The 26,959-nt window shown below is 37.4% G+C and overlaps 6 protein-coding genes and 1 long non-coding RNA gene across 8 annotated transcripts; 1 reads left to right on the forward strand and 6 right to left on the reverse strand.

The window, feature by feature from the left end:
• The first annotated feature begins 1,804 nt into the window (after nucleotides 1–1,804).
• LOC149702266 (glutamate receptor 3-like) lies at nucleotides 1,805–6,800 on the forward strand. Its single transcript, XM_089866054.1, has 9 exons — nucleotides 1,805–1,829; nucleotides 3,435–3,483; nucleotides 3,765–3,868; nucleotides 4,232–4,319; nucleotides 4,400–4,561; nucleotides 4,617–4,761; nucleotides 5,214–5,431; nucleotides 5,503–5,792; nucleotides 5,865–6,800. The coding sequence occupies exons 2-9, from the start codon at nucleotides 3,460–3,462 to the stop codon at nucleotides 6,157–6,159; spliced, it is 1,326 nt and encodes a 441-aa protein (XP_089722180.1). The 5' UTR covers nucleotides 1,805–1,829; nucleotides 3,435–3,459; the 3' UTR covers nucleotides 6,160–6,800.
• Nucleotides 6,688–12,321, reverse strand: LOC149702267 (uncharacterized). Of its 2 annotated transcripts, XM_089866055.1 has the most exons (6): nucleotides 12,101–12,321; nucleotides 8,537–8,686; nucleotides 8,070–8,344; nucleotides 7,656–8,014; nucleotides 7,395–7,581; nucleotides 6,688–7,327 (listed from the first exon to the last, which is right to left on the reverse strand). In XM_089866055.1, the coding sequence occupies exons 2-6, from the start codon at nucleotides 8,595–8,597 to the stop codon at nucleotides 6,944–6,946; spliced, it is 1,266 nt and encodes a 421-aa protein (XP_089722181.1). In that variant the 5' UTR covers nucleotides 8,598–8,686; nucleotides 12,101–12,321; the 3' UTR covers nucleotides 6,688–6,943. The 2 variants fall into 2 exon arrangements, with proteins under 2 accessions (XP_089722181.1, XP_089722182.1); XM_089866056.1 differs by lacking the exon at nucleotides 12,101–12,321 and having other exon boundaries at nucleotides 8,537–8,849.
• A 1,719-nt stretch (nucleotides 12,322–14,040) lies between these two features.
• On the reverse strand, nucleotides 14,041–16,691 carry LOC149702268 (uncharacterized). Its single transcript, XM_089867093.1, has 9 exons — nucleotides 16,519–16,691; nucleotides 16,386–16,462; nucleotides 16,236–16,296; nucleotides 15,990–16,163; nucleotides 15,746–15,923; nucleotides 15,465–15,685; nucleotides 15,118–15,410; nucleotides 14,764–15,056; nucleotides 14,041–14,231 (listed from the first exon to the last, which is right to left on the reverse strand). Exons 1-9 carry the CDS (start codon nucleotides 16,546–16,548, stop codon nucleotides 14,041–14,043), a joined length of 1,518 nt encoding a protein of 505 aa, XP_089723219.1. The 5' UTR covers nucleotides 16,549–16,691.
• Nucleotides 16,692–17,195: 504 nt separating this feature from the next.
• LOC149702269 (uncharacterized) lies at nucleotides 17,196–21,909 on the reverse strand. The gene is made up of 8 exons (XM_089867094.1): nucleotides 21,880–21,909; nucleotides 21,740–21,816; nucleotides 21,547–21,607; nucleotides 21,053–21,226; nucleotides 18,305–18,482; nucleotides 18,023–18,243; nucleotides 17,676–17,968; nucleotides 17,196–17,591 (listed from the first exon to the last, which is right to left on the reverse strand). Exons 1-8 carry the CDS (start codon nucleotides 21,907–21,909, stop codon nucleotides 17,315–17,317), a joined length of 1,311 nt encoding a protein of 436 aa, XP_089723220.1. The 3' UTR covers nucleotides 17,196–17,314.
• Nucleotides 18,776–19,337, reverse strand: LOC149702270 (uncharacterized). The gene is made up of 3 exons (XR_016381656.1): nucleotides 19,057–19,337; nucleotides 18,920–18,996; nucleotides 18,776–18,837 (listed from the first exon to the last, which is right to left on the reverse strand). It is a non-coding gene; the product is annotated as an uncharacterized LOC149702270 (long non-coding RNA).
• Nucleotides 19,811–20,468, reverse strand: LOC149702271 (uncharacterized). The gene is made up of 2 exons (XM_089865771.1): nucleotides 20,186–20,468; nucleotides 19,811–20,113 (listed from the first exon to the last, which is right to left on the reverse strand). Exons 1-2 carry the CDS (start codon nucleotides 20,425–20,427, stop codon nucleotides 19,837–19,839), a joined length of 519 nt encoding a protein of 172 aa, XP_089721897.1. The 5' UTR covers nucleotides 20,428–20,468; the 3' UTR covers nucleotides 19,811–19,836.
• A 452-nt stretch (nucleotides 21,910–22,361) lies between the features above and the next one.
• Nucleotides 22,362–24,914, reverse strand: LOC149702272 (uncharacterized). Its single transcript, XM_089865772.1, has 9 exons — nucleotides 24,457–24,914; nucleotides 24,294–24,378; nucleotides 24,162–24,238; nucleotides 23,989–24,049; nucleotides 23,753–23,926; nucleotides 23,514–23,691; nucleotides 23,230–23,450; nucleotides 22,883–23,175; nucleotides 22,362–22,813 (listed from the first exon to the last, which is right to left on the reverse strand). Exons 2-9 carry the CDS (start codon nucleotides 24,321–24,323, stop codon nucleotides 22,531–22,533), a joined length of 1,317 nt encoding a protein of 438 aa, XP_089721898.1. The 5' UTR covers nucleotides 24,324–24,378; nucleotides 24,457–24,914; the 3' UTR covers nucleotides 22,362–22,530.
• Between the last annotated feature and the right edge of the window lie 2,045 nt (nucleotides 24,915–26,959).

Below are 26,959 nucleotides of genomic sequence, written 5' to 3' on the forward strand. Positions count from 1 at the left end.
GACCATAAAACATGCACTTGCTAAAAGCAGAAGTCCATTAAATTAGCCTAGGAAGTAACCAAAAGCGGGGTTTGGGACTCCCCTCTCTTGTGTAGCAGTACTGAAGAAGGGCGACACATTCGCCACCTCGCGATAATTTTTCTCAGATCTCCGGTTTAGGTGCGACTCTTACGCCAAAGTTTGCCCTATCGAGAGAGAAAAAACTATTGGCCGAAAACGCCCCCTTCCACTGCAAGACCGAGCCCGCTTAAAAATAGGAGAAGGGATGGGGGTGTGAATTTTGGAACAGTCAAGGTCATTCAGTTTTTTATGACTCTTCATAAACCTATAGAAAAAACTATTTAAAGGAAGGGTGAAGTAGAAAATCAAGTGGTTTTTTATCGATTCCCCTACTATTTACAAGACGAGTCTGCATAGTCAAACATTCAGGAAATACTAGCTCCGAATGATTTTAAAATTCAAATTAGGTTCAGATTTAAAAGATAATTTTAAATAAGGACGTCCGACCAATCGCGTAACCCCCTGCCTTTTTATAATTAGTAGCAGAATCGATTAAAAAAACCACTTGATTTTCTACTTCACCCTCCCTTTAACAACCGTGGCCGTTCCTTTTTTTAATTTTTTATAAAGCAAACAATCTACCCTTTAGAGATGCAGCGTTCATGGGCTGAAGAAGTCACGCCCCGCTCACGTCAAGAAAGACTTTCTAGAGAGGAGCTCGAGATTTCTAATTGTGTTAGGAAAGGGGGAAAAATGTAACCCCCTATCCATGGAATTAGAAGGAGTTTTTATCCCAGCAGAGACGTACGCTATACCAGCCATTATAATTGTTCACTTCCTAGGCTAATTTAATGGACTTCTGCTAAAAGGAAAAAAAAAAAAAAAAAAAAAAAAGAATTTCGATGGAAAATAGATAGATAAGACGATGAGAACTGGGCCTAGGAATAGAGTCGCCTTGATATTTTTTATTTTATTGCAATCTACTTAGCAAAGAATTAGAACTCTAAAAGAGAGCCGCGTGGAAACTTGGAAAGGGTAGGTAACCATGGAAAAGTGTGGGAATGGATTGTTTTCCATATTCGGATCGGGTATGGACGGAAAAATAAAACCATTATGGAATGGAAGTGGTTAAATTAATAACTAACATATTACCATAAGTTTATGAGATATGTTCCTTCCATAAGTATGACACTACCTATACTTCGTAATGCTACTGAGAGACTTACAGCTCGAGATAACTAGTTCGAGAACGACGGAAGCTAGAATTGAAGTCCTACACTCGGTGGTTAATTAATTTTGCAGGACCAAGTTCCATCTAGGTCCTATTTAGTCTGCATTACTAAGCCTTTGACAGCGCCTCACCAGGCGTCTTCACTTTACCCTGAATCTATGACCTACCTCATTCACTTCATGACAAGCTCCAGTTTCTAAGTTACCAGTAACAAACTTATGGTGAACATATCTTATAAGTTCGTCTTAATTTTTAGGCTTAATTATTTACAAGTCTGACAATATTTATTTAGTTTTTTTTAAATTAAAATTAGTTAGTGAATCTTTCTCGTTGATATTGACGCTTATAAAGTTGAGCAAACTTGACTCACGCCTAATTTATTTTAATTAAGTTAGGCCTAAGGTTTTTTTCGAAACAATTAAGTTATAGATGTTTAAAATAATACACCAGCTGTTAGCGAGTCAGAACTAAAAACAATAGATATTCGTCACTGACGTGTACAAATTAATGTTATTAACAGATTTTACTTCTCTATGTACAACAATTGCGTTGCTGTCATTTACAACCGTACATACCGAGCCTTGGGCCAATTAACAGGGTATCTTATCGACACAAAATTTAGAAAAACTAAATGCAATCTGAATATTTTTAATTTTAATAACGCTACATATTTAATTGTTTATTTTCTTGAGCTTTGATTGTTTGTTCTAATCCAAAATAAGTAGTAGTTGAAAAAGCTCGTGAAAAGAGCTAAAGGTTTTCCCCGCACCTCTTACAACAACAGAGTAATAACATAAGTTTATAAGTGATACGTTTCATAAGTATGACACTTCCCATACAAGTTCGTAATGCGAGAGACTTACAGCTCGAGCTAGTTCGAGAACGACAAGCTAGAATTGATTAACTATACTCGGTTTTGCAGTCCACCTTCTATGACCTACGTCACTTCATGACAAGCTCCAGTTTGTAACCAGTGACAAAACTTATAACATATATTATAAACTTATGAAATTAGTTGGGATATGGTTGGTAAATCCCCTTCTGATAGAAGCTATTTTCAATGGACGATCCTAAAATTCCAAAATAAATGTAAAGGGTTTAGAGTATAATGACAGCTCTCTGCCTTTGATTGTACTAGTCTCTATATGGTAATATATCATTGGCGCCACTACTCTTATCTGATCTACTTCGTTGTCGCCTACCTAGCTAACAAGCCCATACCTATTACTTTAGCTGTCAATCACTCTATTGTAAGTTTTGGCCCAACTTCTCGGAAAATCTATTCTAAGGAGTGTCACGTGGTCAGGCTTCGTGGCGACGAAGGAGCAAATAGTCCCTCAGTCCGGGTTTTTCTACACTTGTTGAGCGCTTTTTTTTGTCTCTACTAAAATTCACCACGAAGAACAGGCATTGATGCAGTGGTGATTTTGGGCCATACCAAGGCGCTCAAGGGTTATATTCTTTCGAACGCAACGCCTTACCTTCCCTCCAGTTTCCAGAAATTCTAAGGGACCACAAACAGGGGCTAGTTTCCTGACTATTTTAAGTTCACTAAAATCTCCCCCCGCTGATATCAACCAGAGCAGTTTGCTCCAATTCTTCAATGACCTTGACCTTGACCTTGACCTTGCATAAAGAAAGAAGAAGAGAGAGAGAGAAAAAAAGAGCAAACAACGCTCTGAAATATATATATAAAATAAGGAATCCAAAAAGCTACTAGGAACCATTGTGCCCCCATATCTCCAATGTTAATTTCCTCGCGGGTTTTGTAACTAATTTGATCGCTTTACGTTGCCATAACGACAACCTATAGTACATTTTTTTCTGTAACATAAGTTTGGTGGTGTTTTGCGAGAAAACCCAAGTCTGTTTAATCTAAGACCATTAAAAGCGCTATTGGGTTTAACTTTATATGGAAATATGGATTAAATCTATTGTTTCGCGAAGTTGCAAAATCCGACCGACTTTGTCACGGTTTACATAAATCCATACGACATACGTGTTGCGTAGATTCACGCTGTTTGCCTACCCATGTCCTTGGATCTTAATGTATCACCCAGTTCCATTGTTTGTTAAATAAATTCAAGAATTGCGGAGACGTTTTCCTCCTAACTTCACACCTTATTGCCTTTTTTCCCCGAGTAAATTATTCCGCAGCCGAGGTTTGAAACTAAATAACCTTTTTTCGCTTCCCTCGCTTAAGTTCTGAATTGATTTAAACTGAACTCATGTTGAAATTAACAGCTGCAACTGTACGTACACTTTAATTATTTATAGAAATAATAATTTCCAATGATCCTGTAGACAAATTATTTTACTACAAACAGAGAAACCAACACACAGGGGCTAGGCCGCCATTGGGGTATTTTTCCTGTAGCCAAGAAGCTCCGCCAGAGGCAATGCGAGTCGGTTAGCTTTCCTCCGCGTGTAGTGAACTCGGGTGAACTGAACTCCATCGGGCGACCCTTCTTGGCCCCTGTGTTGTTGGTTTCTCGGTTTGTAATAAACGAATTTGTTTATTATATCGTTTCAGTTGGTTCAGTTCTTCGAACCCGAAGAGAAAGAGGATGGTTTGGTCATTTTTAATGGGTATTTAGGGAGGGTTGTCACCGACATACTATGTAGAATAAATATCAAGTAAGATACTCCAAAATAAACCTACCGTTTTAAGCTTATATCAGGGATAGATTTAATTTTAGAAGTAGGAATGGAGAACAGAGTAATCTGGGCGCGCGTCAAAGTCCTGGACCGCCTTCAACGGGACGGAGGGGTATGAAAGAAGAGGCGGGTTATAGCGAGTAATTACCTATTTTTCGCCGTCCCCGTCAGCAACGTCATCAAAACGTAGTTTAAGTGAGCCAATAGAGGCATAAGAGGGAGGGGCTCTATACTGGGCTATGAGTCGGACTGAAGGAAATACTAACCGTTCTCCATTCCTACTTCTAAAATTAAATCTATCCCTGCTTATATTTAAACTAAAATCAGGCATTTAAATGATAGTTATACGTTCGAAGATATGGAAAAGTACGATATTGGAGGGCTCGTGAACGGAACGTGGACTGGGTTACTGGGATCTGTCGTCACTGGGGTAAAATTTTAAGACGCGTGACGCATTTATCTTATTCTAGCGAGAAATTACATTTGCATGTAATTAAAACCACTTTGTAGAAAGCCGATATTACAATATTCCCCATACCTTATTTTCGTGACGGATTCGAAAACGTCACCTACACTTATCCAATTGCAAGTGCAATTTATACCATTTTGTCCGGACAACCAATTGACGAGATCAAAAACGAATACGCCATGTTTCAAATATTCCAATTAGAGGTAGATAAAAGATTTTCATCCTCATTATAATTTGTTACATTTGTCTCTTGTCTAGGTTTGGATTTGCATAATTTTGTCGGTACTCGTGACACCCATTGTATCAGCTGGACAACGGATAATATTGGGGGGGAAACGGATAAAATTTTACGAGACATACCGTCAAGATTTACTACTAACTCTGGAACTGATATTCGGACAAGGTAAAGAAGGATTATTTCCCCATTTTAAGGTTGTTTCAGAAGTATATAATAATTCTCTTCGAGAGAAATGTACCACCACCACAAAGCGGCGGGGTAGTTAATTGTAACATGATTCTTCCCAACATCATTTTACAATAGGAGCAAGGTTACGAAACTGATAAATAAATAGCTCCCTCATCATTATCATTACTCTATTAGCGCTTAAATATTTGCCAAGGCGCATATGCGCGGCGCTTGTGGATTTTTGTGCCACGTCTGTATGGGAAGAATGATCTTTTAAGAGGATACAGAGTGTCATCCTTCTTCTATTATCCCATTCTGGTTTTTTTTACACCTTCATGATCCGAGTGTAACGCGCCATCTCTTAAGCGGAATTTGAATTATTATAAAATTAGTTTAAAACTAACGACATGGTTCATTTGCTAAAATTAAGTTAATTTAATTAATTTAAGGTGGAAATGTTCGATCTTCGAGAATCAGTCTTAGGATCGTGTGGTGTTGTTACGCCATCGCGACGTTGTACCTCTCCAGTAGTTTCACTGGAAAACTACTTAGCAAGCTGACATTACCGCCTCAAAAGCATTACTTTGAATATTTCGAACAATTGCTAAATTACCCAAATGTAAAAATAACTTCACTGACAAACGGACCCGTTCACACCATGCTCAAAGTAAAACAAAATCCGCGTATCTATTAGGTCTAGCCCTCGTTTAACTTGACCATGTCTTAATGTTTTGACAGAACAGCAAATCGGAGGAAATGATTAAACTAAGACGGCGATTTCAAGATATCGACGTTAGTAGTTTGGAAGACATGTTCGCCACCGTTGACGCGGTAGTTGAAGGAAAAGCTGTGGGCATATTTTCTCAAAGCACTTTGCTCGAGTTTGCGGAAACTATTCTAGGGGATCATACCGATAGAGATGAAGGGTCACCATTTTACATGTCCAAAACACAGTACACGGACCAATATCTGTCGTACGCCTTACAAAGAAGCCTCGATCCTTACGTAATTGCGAAATTCACGAAACTGTAAGTAATCCCACTCAAGTTAATTGTACCACTTCGAGTAATGAACATTTACTGTTTTACTTTTTCTTATAGCGCTCTCATGCATTTCGAATCGGATTTGTTCTACGAAACTCTCCGATTATCAACTCGTATGAAGAAGGAGATCTACTTCAGCGGGGACACCCGAGTCGATCATTCCATTAAAAAACCTCTAACTCTTAACAATTACAAAATTCCTTTTATTGTTTTGTTATTGGGCGTAATTTTAGGCGGTCTGGCAAGTTGCGCGTCCCTTATCAACTCTAAGTTCCGCGTCAATAAGAAAGTAAATAAGCGCAGACGAGTCGGTTTATTGCCTAAACAATATAGCAACCATTTCTATCATTAATTAACTTAGTAATTAACATGATCTCAACTAAGAGTTTGGCTACATAAAAATTGCTATACCAAATTAACTAACATTAAACTCTCAATTTTATAGCTCAGTTATGAACCGGTTTACAAGCTTCTAATCACTTGGAAAACAACTTAAAGGCCGACTTCCATCGAAAAGGGTTCTTACGAACTGAAAACCGTGCATCGAGAGTAACAATGGAGCGACCGTGCCGATTTTCGAATCCCCGCTGGACAAAATTTTGAGGGGTTCTTATGAACTGAAAACCTTGATACGGGGGTTCTTACGAACTGAAGATAAACAATAGATATTTTCCTTCAGAGGGTCGTAAAAATCGGGAATAAAATATTTAAGAGACTTTCTATTGTTTATCTTCAGTTCGTAAGAACCCGCATAGCAAGGTTTTCAGTTCGTAAGAACCCCTCCAAATTTTGCCCCAGTGGGGACTCGAAAATTGGCACGGTCGCTCTATTGTTAAGAATCGATGCACGGTCTTCAGTTCGTAAGAACCCTTTTCGGTGGAAGTCGGCCTTTAATCCAAAAAATATTTTGAAATATAATTCGCAAGATTTTTGATATAATTCTTATGTACAGAATAAAAATTGTTCATTAAATAAAGCTTGCTTAAAAATTAATTACCTTTACCATTTTGAAAAACGTCCATCGTGCAAATATTCTGATTAACTTATGTTATTCTCCCACAAAAAATAATAGCACGGTATTTGACTCGTGATACACACGTCAAACGGCAAAAAGTCTCATAGCGTTACCTATAGAATCAACCCTGAACGTCAGTACTGTTCACCGTGTCTTGTCCTCGGGTATTGCCTTGAGCCAATTGAATTAACACAGCGGTGTAGGTAAAGAAGGCGGCCAGTACGCTGACAATGAAGGCTCTGGTTATGATGAAGAAACGCCATCCAGTCAGCTGCAGTTGCGCGTTGTCAAAGTGTCTTTCCAATAGTTGCACTTTCAATAAAAAATTATTGTCCATGGTGTAGGTTTCGGACGTGGAACAAGCCTTGGCGATTAACGTTCCGAACGCTGTCCGACAGTTCTCCGATTCCTCAATGACCGCCGAAGCCGAGAAGGAGATGGTGAAGAATATCACCAAAATGTAGATCATGCCCAAGGCGTAGAATAAAGTGTCCGCAACAGAGCCCTTAATCGCGTCACGGAATTAAATGAAATGTAAACCTATTAAGTCAATTGGGGGTTGGTATAGTTACTTCACTGAAGTTGGCTCCTTCGACCAGAGAACTGTGAACGTTAACGCAGACAAAGGCCATGGTTTCGACGTACCACCATAGTACGGCAACGGAAAAGGCTTCATCCAATGCGGCGACGCAATTTGAAATCGTCAGAAGTTTCGTCGATAAGTGACCAATTTTCGCCACTCCCCAACGAAATAAATTTCTTGATTTTTGCCAAATGAATTGCGCTAATTACAATATTGAATATTTTAGGAAGTAATTAAGCGACAAACTAACCCACTCAAGTCCTCTTTTATCGTCTTCAAGTGTTTTGTGAAGAGAAAGCAATAGGTTTGGTAATAAATAACAGATAATCCGCATGTTCCCCAAATGAAGATAAAGAAAATCGTCGCATCGAAGAAACACAAGACACTAGCTCCTAATTTCCCGGTCGTCGTGACGTTAGTTCCGTAAATAAACCCATTCAAGTACATTTCCGGATCACAAACGCAATAAAGCGACATTTGAAGGAAATACATAGACACTGTCAATCCCATGATCAGAACAAAAACCAAACTCATCTTCCGTTTTATCACGGCATAAGAGTATCCGTTTTTAATTATCATTTCTTTGTGACAAATCAAAAGCTTTTGCACCTAAGAGATGAATGTGAGTTAAGTTTTCTAAGGCTTTGAACGAGGAAGTTTTTACCTTTTGCTTTCGAAAAATGAAAATATCAAATGGTACAATGGCGGACAGACATCGCAAGACATCCATTAATCGAATCCAAGTGTATTGATAGTCGTAAAACACGTAGACTATCGAATGCAACAAGTAAAGGTGAATGAAAACCGTCACTAGCTTCGAGAACAAAACGTGGATATTGCGTTGATACGACCGGAAACCTTGACCTTGACCTTCGTCTTCCATTCGTATCCCGACGCATTTTAAAATTAACTGCAGAAAACCAAAGTCGCTTTTCTCATCTGGAACAAGGAGATTAGGATTCTAGTATGTCAAGGTCACTCGGTAGGCGTGCCAAGGGGTTAACCGGGGAAGTAAGTTAATTTGTTAATGTATTCAAATAAGTTCACTGAGCTGGGATGGCAAAAATATATCATCACCAGTCCTCTATAGAATTTAGAGTCCATGGATGGACAAACTAAGTTTGAACTTACCAATAAAATACCTCGATCGGTTCAAATCTGGTTTATTCAGAGGATAATCCGGTTTGGCCATTATTTCGAATTGTACAAATCAAACCAATACCATATTTTTCACAGTTCTTTAGCTAGATATTGTCGTCCGTGTCTCAAGAACGCCAAGTTCTAATCCAACAAAAATACATCTAGATTATATAAACCAAACCCGCACACGCGAGTCAATCAATACTATAATTTACGCAACAACTATAATGCAAAAAGTGAAACTTTTAATCATTTAGATTATATAAGCTAATCTCGGGCGTTTTCCATAGAAACACACGCAATTTCGTTACGCAATACTCCAATTTACTCTACAACTTACGCAAAGTGAAAACGTTTAATAATTAATGTCGTGAAACTATAGTTAAGTACGTAGCGTTCAAATAAAACCGAGTTAAGTGTTTGGTCTAAATTCTACCTTGTCGCGCTAACAAAAACTGATGTTTTATCAACTCGAAGTGCGTAACGTTTTATGACTGAGGTTTCAAGAAGTTTGCAAAAACAAAGTTGTTTACCAATACATTAGAAGGGAAAAAATCTTTCTGACAGTTTTAAGACGTAGCGACACTTAACAGCTCGAATCAATATTCATTTTCGTTATTTTTGAACACGCCATTGCACTATTTCTTCAATACAATGCAGTACCATAAATGTTCCATAAGTATGACACTTCCTGTACTTCACAATGTTAGAGACTTACAGCTCGAGCTAGTTCGAGAACGACGGAAGCGAGAATTGAATTACTACCTACACTCGGTGGTTAATTTTGCAGGACCAAGTTCCATCTAGGTCCTATTTAGTCTGCATTACTAAGCCTTTGACAGCGCCTCACCAGGCGTCTTCGCTTTACTTCGAATCTATGACCTACCATCCTCCCTCACTTCATGAAGAGCTCCAGTTTGTAACCAGTGAGAAACTTATGGAGGAACATGTCTTATGAACTTATGATAATGCTAGAGTTTTGACTCGCGAATACCCTACAATATATTATTGCCTATATTTGCCATGTATTGTCTAGATATGGAAAAAGAATAGCATTTTGCGATTGCGATTGTTCTAGAGCATTTCCTTGACAGCTTAACAGCTCGAGGGCTTGTTTTGCACAGTGGCGGTTTTTCTACACACAGGAATAATTTAATTTACGGTAACATAAACTAATCTTACTCTCCATAAGTATGGGTCCAAATATTATTATAAAAGGGTAAAGGGTCGCCACCTGGCGGGGAAAAACTATGATAGCCTACTATGGCTTCTATCTCTACACGTGGATTTTAGATCACAGTACGTCACGCTTCTATTCTAGTCCAGTTTGAAGACAAGTTGGGAAAACCAAAATATTACCTCTCCGTGTCGAGAAGATTATATAAACTTAAGTATCCAATGAAAACGTCGACCTTTTTGCCCTCATCCTTTCCCGCGCTTTGCGCTTCCTCATTTCATCCTTACTCTCAACATTATCTTCCTCCATTTTACATACAAAAATCAAATACTCACAAAAAGAAGCGGCAAAAACCTGCTGGCCCTATACAACCACTAAATTTGACTTAATGTCCAATTTCCAACAACAATAATATACCGGTAGTTTAATTGACAACCTACTAGCATCGAAATTCTCATTAAGAATGGCTCCCGCGGATAAAAAAGGGCAATTTTCAACTAGGTGGGTGTTATCTCATTAGATTTGAAAAATATCATTTGTCTTTTTTACCAATGCCTAACCGTTTGGATTTTTTAAAGCAATCTTAGCACCAAAAAATATTTTTTGATACAAAATAAATGTTTTATATTCTTATTAAGAATAAAACAAGAGGATAAAAAGGTCTGTCCTCTCGTAATTTTTTAAGCTTTTATCATGATTACTTTATACAACAGTAACAAGGAGTATAAACCCATTAGTGGAAGCAGTATTTTTTTTCCGAAACAATATCGCTTATGTTTATCCTCTCTAGACTTCGCTAAAAACGTATTACTCCTACGTAAAATATTAATAGACAGGCAAGGATTCATACCATTAAAGAAGGAGCGCAATATTATCCATATTTTCATTTCATATACAGAGAAAAGAAATTATTATGTTTCTGAGAGGAGCTTCCCATTTTTGTTGTTGTTTTGAAAAATATATCGCAATGCACGGGCCTTGATAGATATAGGAGGCAATGAATGAAATATATCACAATGCACGCGCCTTGATAGATATAGGAGGCAATGAATGAAATATATCACAATGCACGGGCCTTCATAGATATAGGAGGCAATGAAGGAAATATATCGCATGCACGGGCCTTGGTAGATATAGGAGGCAATGATAATCTCTCTCTTTGCACGAGAGGTTTATCTTTAATATTTAAATAAATATAATTATTTTTAATTATTTTAATCTTCAATAATTAACATTAATAATAGTTAAATCGTTTAAAATAAAGTTATACCTATTATCATCTCAAACTTTGCTAATATTGACGTTTAAAGTGAAGGGTACCCCTCTTGCCCGCTTTATTCAAATTTTGGGGTATATATACGATTCGTTTCCATTATAATAGTAAGGAAAAAGCGCAATTGCGAAAACCTTTGGTGGCGATCCCACCTTAGGGAGGCTAGACGTTTCTCGTAACCCTAGCTGATCGCCGCGTATATCCTAAAACCAAACGATGATAATGGAGTAGAAGCCAATGATACAGATTGGTGTCAATGTGGAATAGACGGAAGACCAGTGGATGGTGGTGTTAGAAGCCAGTGTAAGTGCAGACTGGTGTCAATGTGGGATTGACAAAGAACAGAAGATGGTGGTGATTGGAAGCCAGTATGTACAGACTGCTGTCCAAGTCGAATGGACGAAGACCAGAAGATGGTGGTGATTAGAAGCCAGTATGTACAGACTGGTGTCCGTGTGGGATGGACATAGACCAGAAGATGGTGGTGATTAGAAGCCAGTATGTACAGACTGGTGGCCGTGTGGGATGGACAAAGACCAGAAGATGGTGGTGTGAGAACTCAAGTAGAGGAGCCATTTCCGTGACTGTGAAAGCAGTTCGGAAATGGCGAACACGTTTGCTCCGATACGCAAACTGCGAACGCGGTCACGTGGGTGTAACAACGGACAGACAGACAGACAGACACACAGACAGACAGACAGACACACAGACACGGCCGTTACAGAACCTCTCCTGGACTACGTCACACGGAGAGGTAAAAAAACTGTGACTCCAAGTTGGCAGTCCCATACTTACTCATTACAGTGTTATGATGGTTTAACTAAAATTTCACAACCATGGCAAAGAATAAATTATTGTTGAGCTATTTTATGGTCTAGTTGCCTTAACATTAAAACAATTTTGCTTCCGTATAAACTAAACTTAGTTAACTTCTCACAATGGGGATATAAAAAATTTAGGATAAAGGTTCTTTATGTTCCAAGTCACGCTAAGGCTAAATTCAAACTAACGTACAATATCTAGACACACTAACGAGCAATATACATATTAAATTACTTATTCATAATTAAAAAGCCGATGTAATTAACTTGCGCAAGAATCATACATTTTTGATTTAGTAAAGATTAATATTGGTGACGTAGGTTGTTAGGTGTACCACGTGACTATATCGACGTTCATATTAAGTCATTTCATGGCCGGAAAGGCGCTGATACCGAATTATTCACCGATGATTTTCCTACGAAATTCCCTCGTCGTAAACGAGGCCGTCTTTGAACCCTCTTGACCTTTATTTCCCTGGTCTTTCCGCGATGGGTCAGACATTCGATCATGCAGATTAAAGCCGAGAATAAATTCCCGTAAATGAGCAACAGAAATAACTGGTAGATGTTGACCAATAAGAGTGGTCCGGTTTCAGGCTGTTCCTCTTTCCAAGTTATGGCATCAACCAAAATTTTATTAGCGAAGCGAAAACGTCGGTCCCATTTGGTCTCTAACATGACAGGAAAGATTCTAAAAATAAACAAATTCTTACTCTCAACAGGTACAGTTAGCGTGCGAAATAATATGTTTCCCGCACTTACCTGGAGTCCAGCAGTTCGCGTCCCTTTTTATTGTTCCACAGTTGACCGTTGGTGGGGTAGACGAGAGAGACGGTGTTAGCCCTGACTTCCTTCGAGAAGAACAGTTGAACTGACGAGTGACTGTCCTTCAGAGCTTGGTACAAAATTAACTCCATGATGTAAGAAGAACCAAATAAAATCGCGTCTTTATCGAAATTGATGTAAAATTCATCTTCGAATAAGTCAAAAGCCTCGATGAACATCGTTTCTTTGTTTCTTTCGTACAGGGTTTTGTAATTCTCGTTGTCAATTGCCTGCAAGTATAAACGTCATTACTTTGCGTCCAAGAATCTCGCGATTCAGCTTACCATGTTGGTTAGAAAATAGCTTTCGGGTGAATTTTTCAGAGCCTTGAGTCTCTTATCGGGATGCTTCAACAGCGTCTCGATCGAATCGATATAATCGTAGGTGATATCGGCGAAATCGGCTTGTAGCACAGCCGCAAACTGAATTGTTACAAATTGCGCCGATATCAACCAGATAATCATGAAGACTCGAATGGCGTGGTATCTCGGAATCTCCAAGAAAGCTAATAACGAATCTTAATTACAAAACACATCTTACTTATAGTTCGTATTAAGGCTTATTACATTTTCCCAGTAATGTGACCAAAAATCCGTAAAAAGTCTCAGTGAAATTAACGACGTTTTTGCAGGCATGGTTTGAGCTTCCAGAGCGTGAGATAAACTTCTGGTCTTTCTTAATGTAGTGGATCACGCACCAAAGTATCGTGAGAGCAAACAGAAAGATCAATATCAAGGTGGTAACCTTGAAAGTATTTAGTAACGCGAAATTAGTTACGTAATTTCAAGATACAGTCAAAAAATCTGTATTACAGCGTTATCGACTTTAACGAGAGTCGCGTTGGAAATTTTCAGCATTGGAGGAGGGCTTGATATTAACAAGTACAGGGACTCAAAGTATGACGCCGAAACTCTGGTGTACGTTCTCAAGAAAGTGTCAAAAATGATCAATTCGGCTGGATAGATAAATAAATCCACAACCGTTTCCTGAAATTTAAGACGATTAGAGATCAGTTTTTACGAAAGCAAATTGAAGTAAGAGGAAGTGAGACAGGAAGGGGTGCACCAACGAAATATCCAATCAGAACCACTTACATTACTGCCAAAAATGGCAAAATTATCAATCTCGCTTTGAGTGATTTCAACCCATTCTAACCTACAACATAAAAGTAACGCAAAAATATTAACAACAACAAATTTCATCGATGTTAAGTTACGCTTTCAGAAAATAACTCACGTTATATTGTAAGAGTTTAAAGCGTACGCGTACATTTCATCGTAGAGCTTCTGTTGCGATTCGATCATTAGTGCCTCCTGTGTATTATCGTAAACGTTAACGTTTGAAAAAATATCGCTTCAAATTCACTCACTTACCGCAACGATACCAGTTTTGAGAGAATTCATGTTTCTCGTTCAAGCGGGGAATGAATGACTTTAAATACAACTGAAATGGAAATATGTCGATGTAGAGAAATCAAGCCGTATTTTAAGAAGTAAGGAATGCAACTGATTAACGCTAGTCGCATTGCGTTAACGGTGTTGATCAATATCCCTTCGAACCTTCGCGCAACAATAATTATGACGATAATTACTGTTTACAACATTGCCTTGAATCCAAATACAACCTGTTGCGTTCATGTATACGAGTAAGATATAATGATACGGACTTTCGAAGTGCCTGGAGTAATCAACTAAAAACCTTTCTTACTCGATGATCACTTCCCCGAAATTTGTCAAATGTCCTTTTGAATGTGACAGGTGCGTGGCTACTTAATGTTTTTTGTTTGTATTGATTATTCCAAGGCATGTTTTACCGCGAGAATGCGAAAGTATCCTTACCGTAATTGTCTAATTTTTTATATTGCTAAAACTAGTACAGAAGTAAACAAGAAAATATTTCTTATGAAACGAGAAAGAACAGATCAATGTTGCATGGCTGCAATGTTTGCCTTTTTATTTTATTCTTTTTTTTATAGCAAAAAAGCTTACGAAATATGGACTATCTGAATATATATTTGTATTATATTGAATAGTGAATTTTGATTTAGCAGAGGTTATTGATGATTTTAGCCGTTAGGTGTACCACGTGATATTGACGAACAAAGTTAGCTAATAGCTCGTACTATTCAAGGATGATTTTCCGATGAAATTCCTTCTGTGAAAACGAGGTCGTCTTTGAACCTTCTTGACCTTTATTACCCTGGTCTTTCGTCGATGGGTCAGACATTCGATTATGCAAATCAAGGTCGAGAATAAATTTCCGTAGAGGGGCAACAAAAATAACTGATAGATGTTAACCAATAATAGTTTTCCAGTTTCCGACTGTTCCTCTTTCCAAGTTAGGGCGTCAATTAATATTTTATTAGCGCGATGAAAATATTGGTTCCAATGGGTCTCAAACATGACCGTCAGGAGTCTAAATTTTAAAATTTCTTAGGATCAATGAATTTGTTTAGCGTGGCTATGATGGAAAATACCCTCGGTCAATAAAATCGCGTTCCTTATGACTGTTCCACAATTGTCCATTGGTGGGGTAGAGAATAGAGACGGTGTTAGCCCTGATTTCTTTCGAGAAGAACAGATGAACTCGCGAGGGACTGTCCTTCAGAGCGTGGTACAAAATTAACTTCATGATGTAAGAAGAACTGAATAAAATCGTGTCTTTATCGAATTTTGTGTAAAATTCTTCATTGAATAAGTCATACGCCCCGATGGACATTGTTTCTTCGTTTCTTTCGTATAGGGTTTTGTAATTCTCGCTGCCAATTGCCTGCAATTAGAAACTTCAATAATTTACGTTCAAGTATCTCGAGATTCAGCTCACCATGTTGGTTAGAAAATACTTCTCGGGTGAGTTTTCCAGAACCTTGAGTCTCTTATCGGGATGCTTCAACAACGTCTCGATCGAATCGATGTAATCGTATGTGATATCGGCAAAATCGGCTTGCAGTACAGCCGCAAACTGAATTGTTAGAAATTGTGCGGATATCAACCAGATAACCATGAAGACCCGAATGGCGAGGTATCTCGGAATTGCCAAGAAAGCTAAATAAAGGACTTTACTTACAAAACACATTTTACTTATGACGCTGCTAATTCACTTACACTTCCCAAGTAATGTCACTAAAAATCCATAAAAAGTCTCAGTGAAATTAACTAGCTTTTTCCAGGCATGGTTTGAGCTTCTAGAGCGCCAGATAAACTTTGGGTTTTTCTTAATGTAGTGGATCACGCACCAAAGTGTCGTGAGAGCAAACAGAAAGATCAATATCAAGCCTAAAACCTTGAGAGTTAAAGTAAGGTGATATTAACAACTTATTCTGGATACAGTAAAAAAAATGAGTTTTACAGCGTTTTCGACTTTAACTAGGGTCGTATTCGAAATTTTCAGCATTGGAGGGGGGCTTGATATTAACATGTACAGGGACTCTGAGTAGGACGCCGAAACTCTGGTCACAGATCTCAAGAAAGAGTTAAAAATGATCAATTCGACTGGATAAATAAATAAATCCACAACGGTTTCCTGAAATTTCAGACGTTTTGAGATCAGTTTTCATTTCAGTCCATACCAAATTATCGGAACAGAAAAACTTACATTACGGCCGAACATGGCAAAGTTACTCACGTCAACTTGACTGACTTTAATCCATTCTATACTGCAAATATTTAAATACGCGCAACAATCTTTTCAAATCAAGATGTTTAAAATTGACATAAGTTAACTAACTTTACACAGTGAACTCACGTTATATTGCTCGCCTTTTTAATGAATCTTTCAATTTCATCGTAGATCTTGGCTTCCGACTCGATGAACAAGGACTCCTGAGTAGAAGATACATTACACAGATTTGAAGAAATATTGCTTCAGATTCACTCACTTCGATTACACCAGCTCTGATGACGTTCATGTTGCTCGTTCAAGCCGGAAATATATTGCATTAAATTATATTGGAATGCAGATTTAATGATGGTTGTTAAACCCGAATTTTAAATAACAACGCGGTTCAACAGAGAACCGCTCGTAGCTCTGTGTCAATGATAAGAAAGTGAAACCACTGGTAAGCTACGATAATCCATATTCCCCCGGCGTCTTTCACGTAACTATGAATATCGCTATACTTACTGGATACAGACATTAAGTTAAATTGAAAAAAGTGAATACCCATTATGTTCATAGATACGAGTTAGTGATAATGATACGGACTTTCGAAGTGAGTGTAGTAATCAACTTGAAAATTCACTTACGCAATGGTCACTTCCATGAATTTTGTCAAATGCCTATTTGAATGTGACAGCTGCATGCCTACTTAAAGTGTTTTTTGTTTGTATTGATTATTTCAAAACATGTTTTAATGTTAGAACGCAAATGGTACGCTATCGCAATAGAGTAATTTCCCTATTGTTCAATCTAATACACGAAACTGTTTCGTATGAAACCTAAAAAAAAATGAACAATCTAGGAAAAACAACGGATCAATGGTTGAACGTGATGCAATAACATTAAAGGAAACTTCCAGTCAAAAATTTTCTCATTTTTATTCGAAAGTGAAAAAATAATGGGTTTGATTTAGCAAAGATTGTTGATGATGTTAGCCGTTTTGATTACCACGTGACTGTACTGACATTTCATTGGCAAACAAAGCCGGATATGTGCTATCCACTCGCGGATGAGTTTTACATGAAATTCCTTCGATGAAAATGAGGTCGTCTTCGAACCTTCTTGACCTTTATTACCCTGGTCTTTCCGCGATGGGTCAGACATTCGATTATGCAAATTAAGGTCGAGAATAAATTGCCGTAGAGAAGCAACAGAAATAGCTTGTATATGTTGACCAATAAGAGCGGTCCGGTTTCAGGTTGTTCCTCTTTCCAAGTTATGGCATCAATTAAAATTTTATTAGCGAAGCGAAAACATCGGTCCCATTTGGTCTCTAACATGACCATGAGGAATCTAAATTTTAAAATTTCTTACGGTCAACAGATCCGCTAAGCGTGGGCGCGTGGCTACGATGGAAATATTTAAATCCTCGGTTACCTGTTGTCAATAAAATCGCGTTCCTTTGGACTTTGCCACAATTGTCCATTGGTTGGGTAGATGAGAGAGACGGTGTTAGCCCTGACTTCCTTCGAGAAGAACAGTTGAACTGACGCGTGACTGTCCTTCAGAGCTTGGTATAAAATTAACTGCATGATGTAAGAAGAACTGAGTAAAATCGAGTCTTTATCGAAATTGATGTAAAATTCATCTTCGAATATGTCAAAAGCCTCGATGGACATCGTTTCTTTGTTTCTTTCGTATAGGGTTCTGTAATTCTCGTTGTCAATTGCCTGCGATTATAAACGTTAATAATTTGCGACCAAGAATCTCGCGATTCAGCTCACCATACGGGTTAGAAAATACTTTTCGGGTGAATTTTCCAGTGCCTTGAGCTTTTTGTCAGGGTGCTTCAACAGCGTCTCGATCGAATCGATGTAATCGTAAGTGATATCGGCGAAATCGGCTTGCAGTACAGCCGCAAATTGAATTGTTACAAATTGCGCCGATATCAACCAGATAACCATGAAGACTCGAATGGCGAGGTACCTCGGAATTGCCAAGAAAGCTAAATAAAAACATCTTACTTACAAAACACATCTTATTTATGACGCTGTTTATTCACTTACACTTCCCCAGTAATGTGACCAAAAATCCATAGAAAGTCTCAGTGTAATTAACGAGCTTTTTCCAGGCATGGTTTGAGCTTCTAGAGCGCGAGATAAACTTCGGGTCTTTCTTTATGTAGTGGATCACGCACCAAAGTGTCGTGAGAGCAAACAGAAAGATCAATATCAAGGTGGTAACCTTTAGTAATAAGAAATTAGAAACGTATTTTCAAGATACAATCAGAAAATGAGTATTACGGCGTTGTCCACGTTAACTAGAGTCGTATTTGAAATTTTCAGCATTGGAGGAGGGCTTGATATTAACATGTACAGGGACTCTGAGTATGACGCCGAAGCTATGGTCACCGATCTCAAGAACGAGTCAAAAATGATCAACTCGACTGGATAAATAAATAAATCCACAACTGTCTCCTGAAATTTCAGATTGTTTTCATTCTAGTCCATACCAAATTATCGAAACAGAAAAACTTACATTACGGCCGAACATGGCAAAGTTACTTATGTCAACTTGACTGACTTTAGTAAATTCTAAACTACAAAGTTTAAAGAACAATCTTTTCAAATCAATATGAATAAAATTGAAATAAGTTAGTTAATTTTACGAAGTGAACTCACGTTAAATTGGCCGCCTCTTTAATGTGTCTTATAATTTCATCGTAGAATTTGACTTCCGAGTCGATGAAAAATGACTCCTGCGTAGTAAATATAACATTAATTCCTGAAGAAACGTTACCTCAAAACCATTAACTAACTTCGAGCACACCACATCTGATGACGTTCATGTTACTCGTTCGAGCGGGCAATATATTTCATTAAATTAAATTGGAACTTTATTTAATTACGTAGCTCAACCGAGAATCGCTCGTAGCTTTGTGTCAATGATTTAAGGCGAAACCGCTGGTAAGCTTTACGATAATCCATATTCCCAGGAACCTTTACCCTAACCATAAAAATCGTTATAGTTACTAGATACAGACAATACGTTAATTTCAATACAGTGAATGCCCATTAAGTTCACAAATACGAGTAAGTGATAATGATACGGACATTCGAAGTGCATGGAGAAATCGACTTGAAACTTCACTTATACGCCATGGTCACTTCCCTGAATTTTGTCAAATGCTTTTTTGAACGTGACAGGTGCGTGGTTACTTCACGTGTTTTTTGTTTGTATTGATTATTTCAAAACATGTTTTAATGTTAGAACGCAAAAGGTACGCTAGGGCAAACATGCTATTTTCCCTACTGTTAAATCTAGTACACGAAACTGTTTCCTAAGAACCGGAAAAAATTAACAATCTAGGAAAAACAACGGATCAATGGCTGAACGTGATGCAAAGTAATTAAAGGAAACTTCCAATCTAAAGTTATCTCATTTTTATTCGTAAAAGCCAAAAAAAATAATGAAGTTTGATTTAACGAAGATTATTGGTGAGGTTAGCTGTTTGGATTATCACGTGACTATACTGACAGTTCATTGACAAAGTTAAGTTTTCCTAGCCGGAAAGTTGTTATTCACACTCGGATGATTTTTATACGAAATTCCTTCGATGAAAATTAGGTCTTCTTCGAACCTTCGTGACCTTTATTACCCTGGTCTTTCCGCGATGGGTCAGACATTCGATTATGCAAATTAAGGTCGAGAATAAATTGCCGTAGAGAAGCAACAGAAATAGCTTGTAGATGTTGACCAATAAGAGCGGTCCGGTTTCAGATTGTTCCTCTTTCCAAGTTATGGCGTCCATTACAAACTTATGAGTGTAACGAAAATAGTGATCCCATTTGGTCTCAAATATCACCATCATAAGCCTAAAATAAAATGGTCATGATCAACAAGTTCATTTAGCTTGGCTGCGGTGCAAATAAGTATTCCTTCCCTACCTGGAGTCAATCAGCTCGCGTTCCCTTTTACTGTTCCACAATTGTCCATTGGTGGGGTAGATGAGAGAGACAGTGTTAGACCTGACTTCCTTCGAAAAGAACAGTTGCACTCGCGAGTAGCTACCCTTCAGAATTTGGTACAAAACTAACTTCATGATGTAAGAAGAACTGAATAAAATCATATCTTTATCGAAATTGATGTAAAATTCTTCATCGAATAAATCAAAAGCCTCGATGGACATCGTTTCTTTGTTTCTTTCGTATAGGGTTTTGTAATTCTCGTTGTCAATTGCCTGCAATTATAAACTTCAATAATTTGCGTCCAAGAATCTCGCGACTCAGCTTACCATGTTGGTTAGAAAATACTTCTCGGGTGAATTTTCCAGTGCCTTGAGCTTTTTGTCAGGGTGCTTCAACAGCGTCTCGATCGAATCGATGTAATCGTAGGTGCTATCGGCGAAATCGGCTTGCAGTACAGCCGCAAATTGAATTGTTACAAATTGGGCCGATATCAACCAGATAATCATGAAGACTCGAATGGCGTGGTACCTCGGAATCTCCAGGAAAGCTAAATAAAGGATCTTAGTTACAAAACACATCTTATTTATGACGCTGTAAACTCACTTACACTTCCCCAGTAATGTGACCAAAAATCCATAGAAAGTCTCAGTGAAATTAACGAGCTTTTTCCAGGCATGGTTTGAGCTTCTAGAGCGCGAGACAAGCTTCGGGGTTTTCTTAATGTAGTGGATCACGCTCCAAAGTGTCGTTAATGCAAACAGGGATAATAATACCAAGATGGTAACCTTTAGTAATAAAAAATTAGAAACGTATTTTCAAGATACAGTCAATAAATGAGAGTTTTACGGCGTTGTCGACGTTAACGAGAGTCGCATTCGAAATTTTGAGAATTGGAGGAGGCCTTGATATTAACATGTAATAGGACTCTAAGTAGGTCGCTGTAACTCTGGTCAGCGATCTCAAATACGAGTCAAAAATGATCAATTCGATCGGATAAACAAATAAATCCACTGGTGTATCCTGAAATGATTACGTTTCGAAAAAATGTGAGATAGTAAGGAAAGGGCAGTTGCCTCTAAGCCAAATTAAACGTCACCACATTTCACTTATCACGTTGGGGTGACGAAATATATCACCACCGAAAACGAAAAACCATCTCAAGAGCCGAACTATTTTTGTAGTAGAGGGGGGGGAATAGAACGTAATACCAAAGAATCTAGAGAGAGAACGAGACTTAGCGATGTAAACATCATACTGGGCACTTTCATAAACTCCTGAGCATAACTTTTCCTTTCATTTGCCCTCCGTTAATATATATTTATGAACTACCATTAACTTACATTACGCGCAAAAACGGCGAAGTTTTCAATGTCTTCTTGACCGAATTTTATCCATTTTATTCTGCAAGATTTAAGTTAAACATATTACAAGAAAAATCATTTTCAACTCATGATGATTAATTTAAAATGGACGGATATCGCGATTTTTCCGTAACAAAGTGCTCGTTTAAGCGTAAGTAACGTATGAACCCACGTGACATTGTACACCCCTTCAACGTATATTTTAATTTCATCGTAGAACTTGGCTTCCGAATCTATCAGAAGAGACTCCTGATAATGTATGAATGAATACATTATAATTTTGTGAGGAAATTTATCTTCAGTAACACTTACTTCGAGCAAACCAACTCTGTAGCTATTCATGTTACTCGTTCAAGTTGGGAATAAGTTGGAGTGTAAGAGATGGCTATTAATGTGTCTCCACATTATTTCCAACCTATTAAGTAATAAAGCTCTACTTTATACAGTCATACCGTTGATAACAAAAACTGAACTTACTTGTTTACGCTCATATATTAGAGTAAGCGATAATGATACGGACTTTCGAAGTGGGTGCAGGAGTAACCAAGCTAAAACTTCCCTAACGCGATGATCACTTTCCCGGAATTTGTCAAATGCACTTTTGAATGTGACAGGTGTGTGGATACTTAAGAGTGTTTTTTGTTTGTATTGATTATTCCAAGTAATGTTTTACCGCGAAAACACGAAAGACTCGTTACCGTAATTGCCTAATTTTTTATATTGTTAAAATTGGTATATAAACGCAAGCTAAGAAAAACAACGGATCAATGCTGGAACGTGATGCAAAGTCATTAAAGGAAAGTTTATGGTTAGAATGTTTTTCGTATTTATTCGAGAGAGCGTACAAAATAAGAAATATTTCAAATTATAATTAAACGAGTAATTAAACTTGGATTTAGCAAAGATTATTAGTGACAATATCCGTTAGGTGTACCTCGTAACAATACTGAATCAGATACCATATTATTCAAGGAAGAAATTCCTTCTTAGTAAATAAAGTCGTCTTTGAGTCTTCTTGACCTTTATTACCCTGGTCTTTCCGCGATGGGTCAGACATTCGATTATGCAAATTAAGGTCGAGAATAAATTTCCGTAGAATACCAACAAAAATAACTGGTAGATGTTGACCAATAAGAGTGGTCCGGTTTCAGGTTGTTCCTCTTTCCAAGTTATGGCATCAATCAAAATTTTTTTAGTGTACCGAAAATAGTGAACCCATTGAGTCTCAAACAAGACCGTCATCAGTCTAAATTATATAGACTTATTATATTAAAAACTGATAGGTTGAATAGGTTCATAAATCCCGGCCGGTTACCTGTTGTCAATAAAATCGCGTTCCTTATGACTTTTCCACAGTTGACCATTGGTGGGGTAGATGATAGAGACGGTGTTAGCCCTGACTTCCTTCGAGAAGAACAGACGAACGCTCGAGTGACTGTCCTTCAGAGCGTGGTACAAAATTAACTCCATGATGTAAGACGAACCGAATAAAATCGTGTCTTTATCAAATTTGGTGTAAAATTCTTCATCGAATAAGTTAAAGGCGTCGATAGACATCGTTTCTTTGTTTCTTTCGTATAGGGTTTTGTAATTCACGTTGTCAATTGCCTGAAATTATAAATGGCATTAATTTGTGTCCAAGAATCTCGAGATTCAGCTTACCATGTTGGTTAGAAAATACTTCTCGGGTGAATTTTCCAGAGCCTTGAGCTTTTTGTCGGGATGCTTCAACAGCGTCTCGATCGAATCGATGTAATCATAGGTGATATCGGCGAAATCGGCTTGCAGTACAGCCGCAAATTGAATTATTACAAATTGCGCCGATATCAACCAGATAATCACGAAGACTCGAATGGCGAGGTATCTCGGAATTGCCAAGAAAGCTAAATAAAAACATCTTACTTACAAAACACATCTTACTTATAGTTATAGTATCATAAGCCTACATTTTCCCAGTAGTGTGACCAAAAATCCATAGAACGTCTCAGTGAAATTAACGAGCTTTTTCCAGGCATGGTTTGAGCTTCCTGAGCGCCAGATGAACTTTGGGTCTTTCTTAATGTAATGGATTACGTACCAAAGTGTCGTTAGAGCAAACAGAAAGATCAATATCAAGCCTAAGACCTTGAGAGCATAAAGATTTACTATTTTCAAATACAGACAAAAGTCCCTAAATGATTATTACGGCGTTGTCGACGTTAACTAGAGTCGTATTTGAAATTTTCAGCATTGGAGGGGGGCTTGATATTAACACGTACAGGGACTCTGAGTATGACGCGGAAACTCTGGTCACCGACCTCAAGAACGAGTCAAAAATTATCAATTCGATTGGATAAATAAACAGATCCACAATTGTTTCCTGAAATTTAAGGCGGTTCGAGACGAAATGAGGCAGCATTATTTTTAAGTATAACGACTTACATTACGGCCGAAAAACGCAATGTTATCCAGGTCGTTTTGATTTAATTTAGTCCATTCTAATCTACAAGATTAAAGTAATTAATTAACCCTACACATTACATTGAACATAAGTTTCGAATAATTAAATTACCCAGCAAAGTCCTCGATTCGATTGATTTAAGAAAATAACTCACGTTAAATTGGCCGTCTCTTTAAGGTATCTTTTTACTTCATCGTAGAACTTGACTTCCGATTCGATCATAAGAGCCTCCTGCGTATTAAATATAACATTAATACTGGAAGAAACGTTGCTTCAAGTCACCCACTTCGAGTATTCCAGCTCTGATGACGTTCATGTTACTTGTTCAAAAGTAAATTCAAGTAGAATACTTTAAGGACAACACTGAGAAACTATATCGAAAGTCAATGAGAAATTTTTTTCATATTTCGTTCCAGGAGATGCGAAAACATCGATATCACACGACCTACTTTCGCAATGTTGACCAAAGTAATACAATCACAGCGTTTCACCATTTGCGCGTGTACAGTTAATGCGAAAACTATGCTATAGTATTGTTTCACTGTTTTTGTTCAATATAATAGTCAACATTTTCTAAAGTTATAGTGGTCTTGGGCAAATTTTGATAAAGGTATTATAAACCCGAGATGCCACTGAAATTAAAACCATTGCGTTACAGTCGCTATTTAACGAAGCCATTAAGAAATCCGATTCGAAGGAGGAGGCGGAAATGTCATCAAAATTCGCCCCAATTAACGTCACGAAATCCTAATAAAAATATACAAATAAGATACCTAGTTTATTTTCTGTGCACGGTGGTTTTTATTTATCAAGTTTGGAATTTTATCAATCACTATTACACTTTTCCAACTTCGGTCGACGCTGCTGTTAAAATAAACGACAACGTCTTACCTCCGGCATCCACCGTTTGTCCAAGCTTAGAGTAAGGATTGCATTTCACGTTGAATAAACACCATGCGCTAGAATGATTTTTAATTTCAGAGTCGTGCGACTATGGATTAGCAACGATTCTTTAAAAGTATAAATTGTTTTTTCGTCAAACTGAGCGCTGATTTAAAAAATGCAAATATTTTAGATTGTGTCCCAAGAAGAGGTGGAACAGTTTCAACTGCATACCATGAGAAACATCAAACTGGTCTCGAAATGCGGATACATTTACGAAAACGATACGAAAATATTTCTGAATATCGATTACAGTAACAGGTAGTCTTCGAGTCGAGTACATTAAGAGCCATAGACCAATACTTATGGTATTTCGAATAATTTTGATTGTTAGGTCATGGGTCTACAATGGCTTCCAACTTTGTTTCATCATAAATGGAGCCTGGAATCCACTGCCTAAAGCTGACGGTCCATTCGCGGGTTGGTTAATGATCTAGAATCTTTCAAACAAATATAAACAATTTCTTTCGTAGAATTTTTCTACGAAGTTGACGTTTACAACGACATCGAAATTGATATGAACAGAATGTTAGGATTTGACTTGTTCATTCATAGCGATAAAATCTTTCCGACAAGGTCAATTAGAACGTACTATCTTGAAACGGGTGCTTCATTGAAAACCGTATTCAAAAAGGTGCTATATTCTTCGTTTCCCTAATGAATAAGGTTATCAATTATTACATTTTTTTTGTCTTACAGACTGTCGTAAATCTACTTCCCCCTCCTTACAAAACTAAATGTTTCAACTACACCAAGCAGCTCTTGAAATCCAGGAAATTTAGAAACATTGGACGAGATGTTCGTAACCATTCCTACTTATTTTATCAAATATACCTTACAAGCTAACGAGTCAATATTAATATAAACACGGCATTCTATAATGAGAAATTTCAGTTAATTATTATATTTAATTTAATTTAAAATTTCAATTGTTAGACGTGTTTATACGAGTGTATGTGGATAAAACTAAATGATATCTGCGGTTGCGTACCAAATACGATTCCCTCCTTCTTTGCACTTCACAACTGTACAGGTAAGATTTCAGATTAGGGTGTATTATTTATTCTCAAAATAAGACTTGCACTTCTTTAGAAAAATGTGTTTATATTCAAGACAAAGTTCGCGTGTTTTGCGAAAGCAAGTGCCCTATGGCTTGCCGGTGAGTTAATTATTAATTTCTTAATTTTAATTAATCAAGTTCAATTGGTTTTCATTATAGGACGGAGTATTTTGACTTCGCAATTACTAAACTCACTGATTTTACGTATGTTAAGTATTAATCTAAAAACACTCGATCAACTTCGACCTGAAGAGTTTTTTTTTATAATTTTAGACGAGAAGATATGACAAAAACGCTGATGCATTTAGAGCTACGCGGATGTACGGAAGTTATTTTTACCCACAGACCCAAATTCAAAGTGAATAAATTAAAAGAAAAAAACCACGAATTAAATATAACTTATTAATTTTACCTTAATTTATGTAGGTGATCGAAACATTCAGTTTCATTGGGGGTTTCTTGGGTGTTTGGCTTGGAATTTGCATACCTAACATCATTCAAGGTGCAGTATACTTGCTTCATTCCTTCGAAAGAAAGACATCGGTCATTGGATCTAAGACTGACGTCGCGTATCGGTAGAGCGACTCTGATTGTTTTAACCCCAAAAGTCCAATTAATAAACTTTCCGAAAAAATTAAGTTGACCTTCGCTCACCTCGTATTTTTGCCTAAATCGGGTTCACTTTAGATTTTTAAAATAATTCAAATGACACCCAATCTCTTCTAACTAATGTAGATTAAATTTAGAAAAAATAAATATTTCAAAATTGTCGACACTTTATTTCACAGTTACAATTTATAGGTTTAACCAAGAGTTGATAAAAAGAGTATGCAACTCGTGTTTCTCTTTTTTTTTGGCAAGAACGTATTGTTTGTGGTACAATCATAATTAAACATACGTGGTTAAAGAGCCGATAAAGTTTAATGGGATGAAACAAACAAAAACAAAAA

The sequence above is a fragment of the Phalangium opilio genome, unplaced genomic scaffold (assembly GCF_054372755.1).
Source record: "Phalangium opilio isolate 3A_F unplaced genomic scaffold, DU_Popi_V2 ptg000017l_1, whole genome shotgun sequence".
Classification (NCBI taxonomy): Eukaryota; Metazoa; Arthropoda; class Arachnida; order Opiliones; family Phalangiidae; genus Phalangium; species Phalangium opilio.

Bases quoted from the DNA above. Each gene is read 5' to 3' on its own strand.
- LOC149702266 (XM_089866054.1), top strand. From the start codon at position 3,460: ATGTTGAAATTAACAGCTGCAACT. The intron at 4,320-4,399 runs GTAAAATTTTAA...ACCACTTTGTAG, and splicing joins TGGGATCTGTCGTCACTGGG to AAAGCCGATATTACAATATT. The intron at 5,793-5,864 runs GTAAGTAATCCC...TTTTTCTTATAG, and splicing joins ATTGCGAAATTCACGAAACT to CGCTCTCATGCATTTCGAAT.
- LOC149702267 (XM_089866055.1), bottom strand. From the start codon at position 8,597: ATGGCCAAACCGGATTATCCTCTGAATAAACCAGATTTGAACCGATCG. The intron at 8,015-8,069 runs GTAAAAACTTCC...TTCATCTCTTAG, and splicing joins TCATTTTTCGAAAGCAAAAG to GTGCAAAAGCTTTTGATTTG. The intron at 7,582-7,655 runs GTTAGTTTGTCG...GCAAAAATCAAG, and splicing joins ATAAAAGAGGACTTGAGTGG to AAATTTATTTCGTTGGGGAG.
- LOC149702268 (XM_089867093.1), bottom strand. From the start codon at position 16,548: ATGAACGTCATCAGAGCTGGTGTAATCGAA. The intron at 15,686-15,745 runs GTAAGTGAATTA...TCCTTTATTTAG, and splicing joins AGTGACATTACTTGGGAAGT to CTTTCTTGGCAATTCCGAGA. The intron at 15,411-15,464 runs GTGAGCTGAATC...TTCTAATTGCAG, and splicing joins AGTATTTTCTAACCAACATG to GCAATTGGCAGCGAGAATTA.
- LOC149702271 (XM_089865771.1), bottom strand. From the start codon at position 20,427: ATGTCCATCGAGGCTTTTGATTTATTCGATGAAGAATTTTACATCAAT. The intron at 20,114-20,185 runs GTAGGGAAGGAA...ATTTTATTTTAG, and splicing joins CGCGAGCTGATTGACTCCAG to GCTTATGATGGTGATATTTG.
- LOC149702269 (XM_089867094.1), bottom strand. From the start codon at position 21,909: ATGAATAGCTACAGAGTTGGTTTGCTCGAA. The intron at 21,817-21,879 runs GTAAGTGTTACT...ATACATTATCAG, and splicing joins ACAGAGTTGGTTTGCTCGAA to GAGTCTCTTCTGATAGATTC. The intron at 17,592-17,675 runs GTAACCGAGGAT...TTTAAAATTTAG, and splicing joins CGCGATTTTATTGACAACAG to ATTCCTCATGGTCATGTTAG.
- LOC149702272 (XM_089865772.1), bottom strand. From the start codon at position 24,323: ATGAACGTCATCAGAGCTGGAATACTCGAA. The intron at 23,927-23,988 runs GTAAGTCGTTAT...CTTAAATTTCAG, and splicing joins TTGCGTTTTTCGGCCGTAAT to GAAACAATTGTGGATCTGTT. The intron at 22,814-22,882 runs GTAACCGGCCGG...TATATAATTTAG, and splicing joins CGCGATTTTATTGACAACAG to ACTGATGACGGTCTTGTTTG.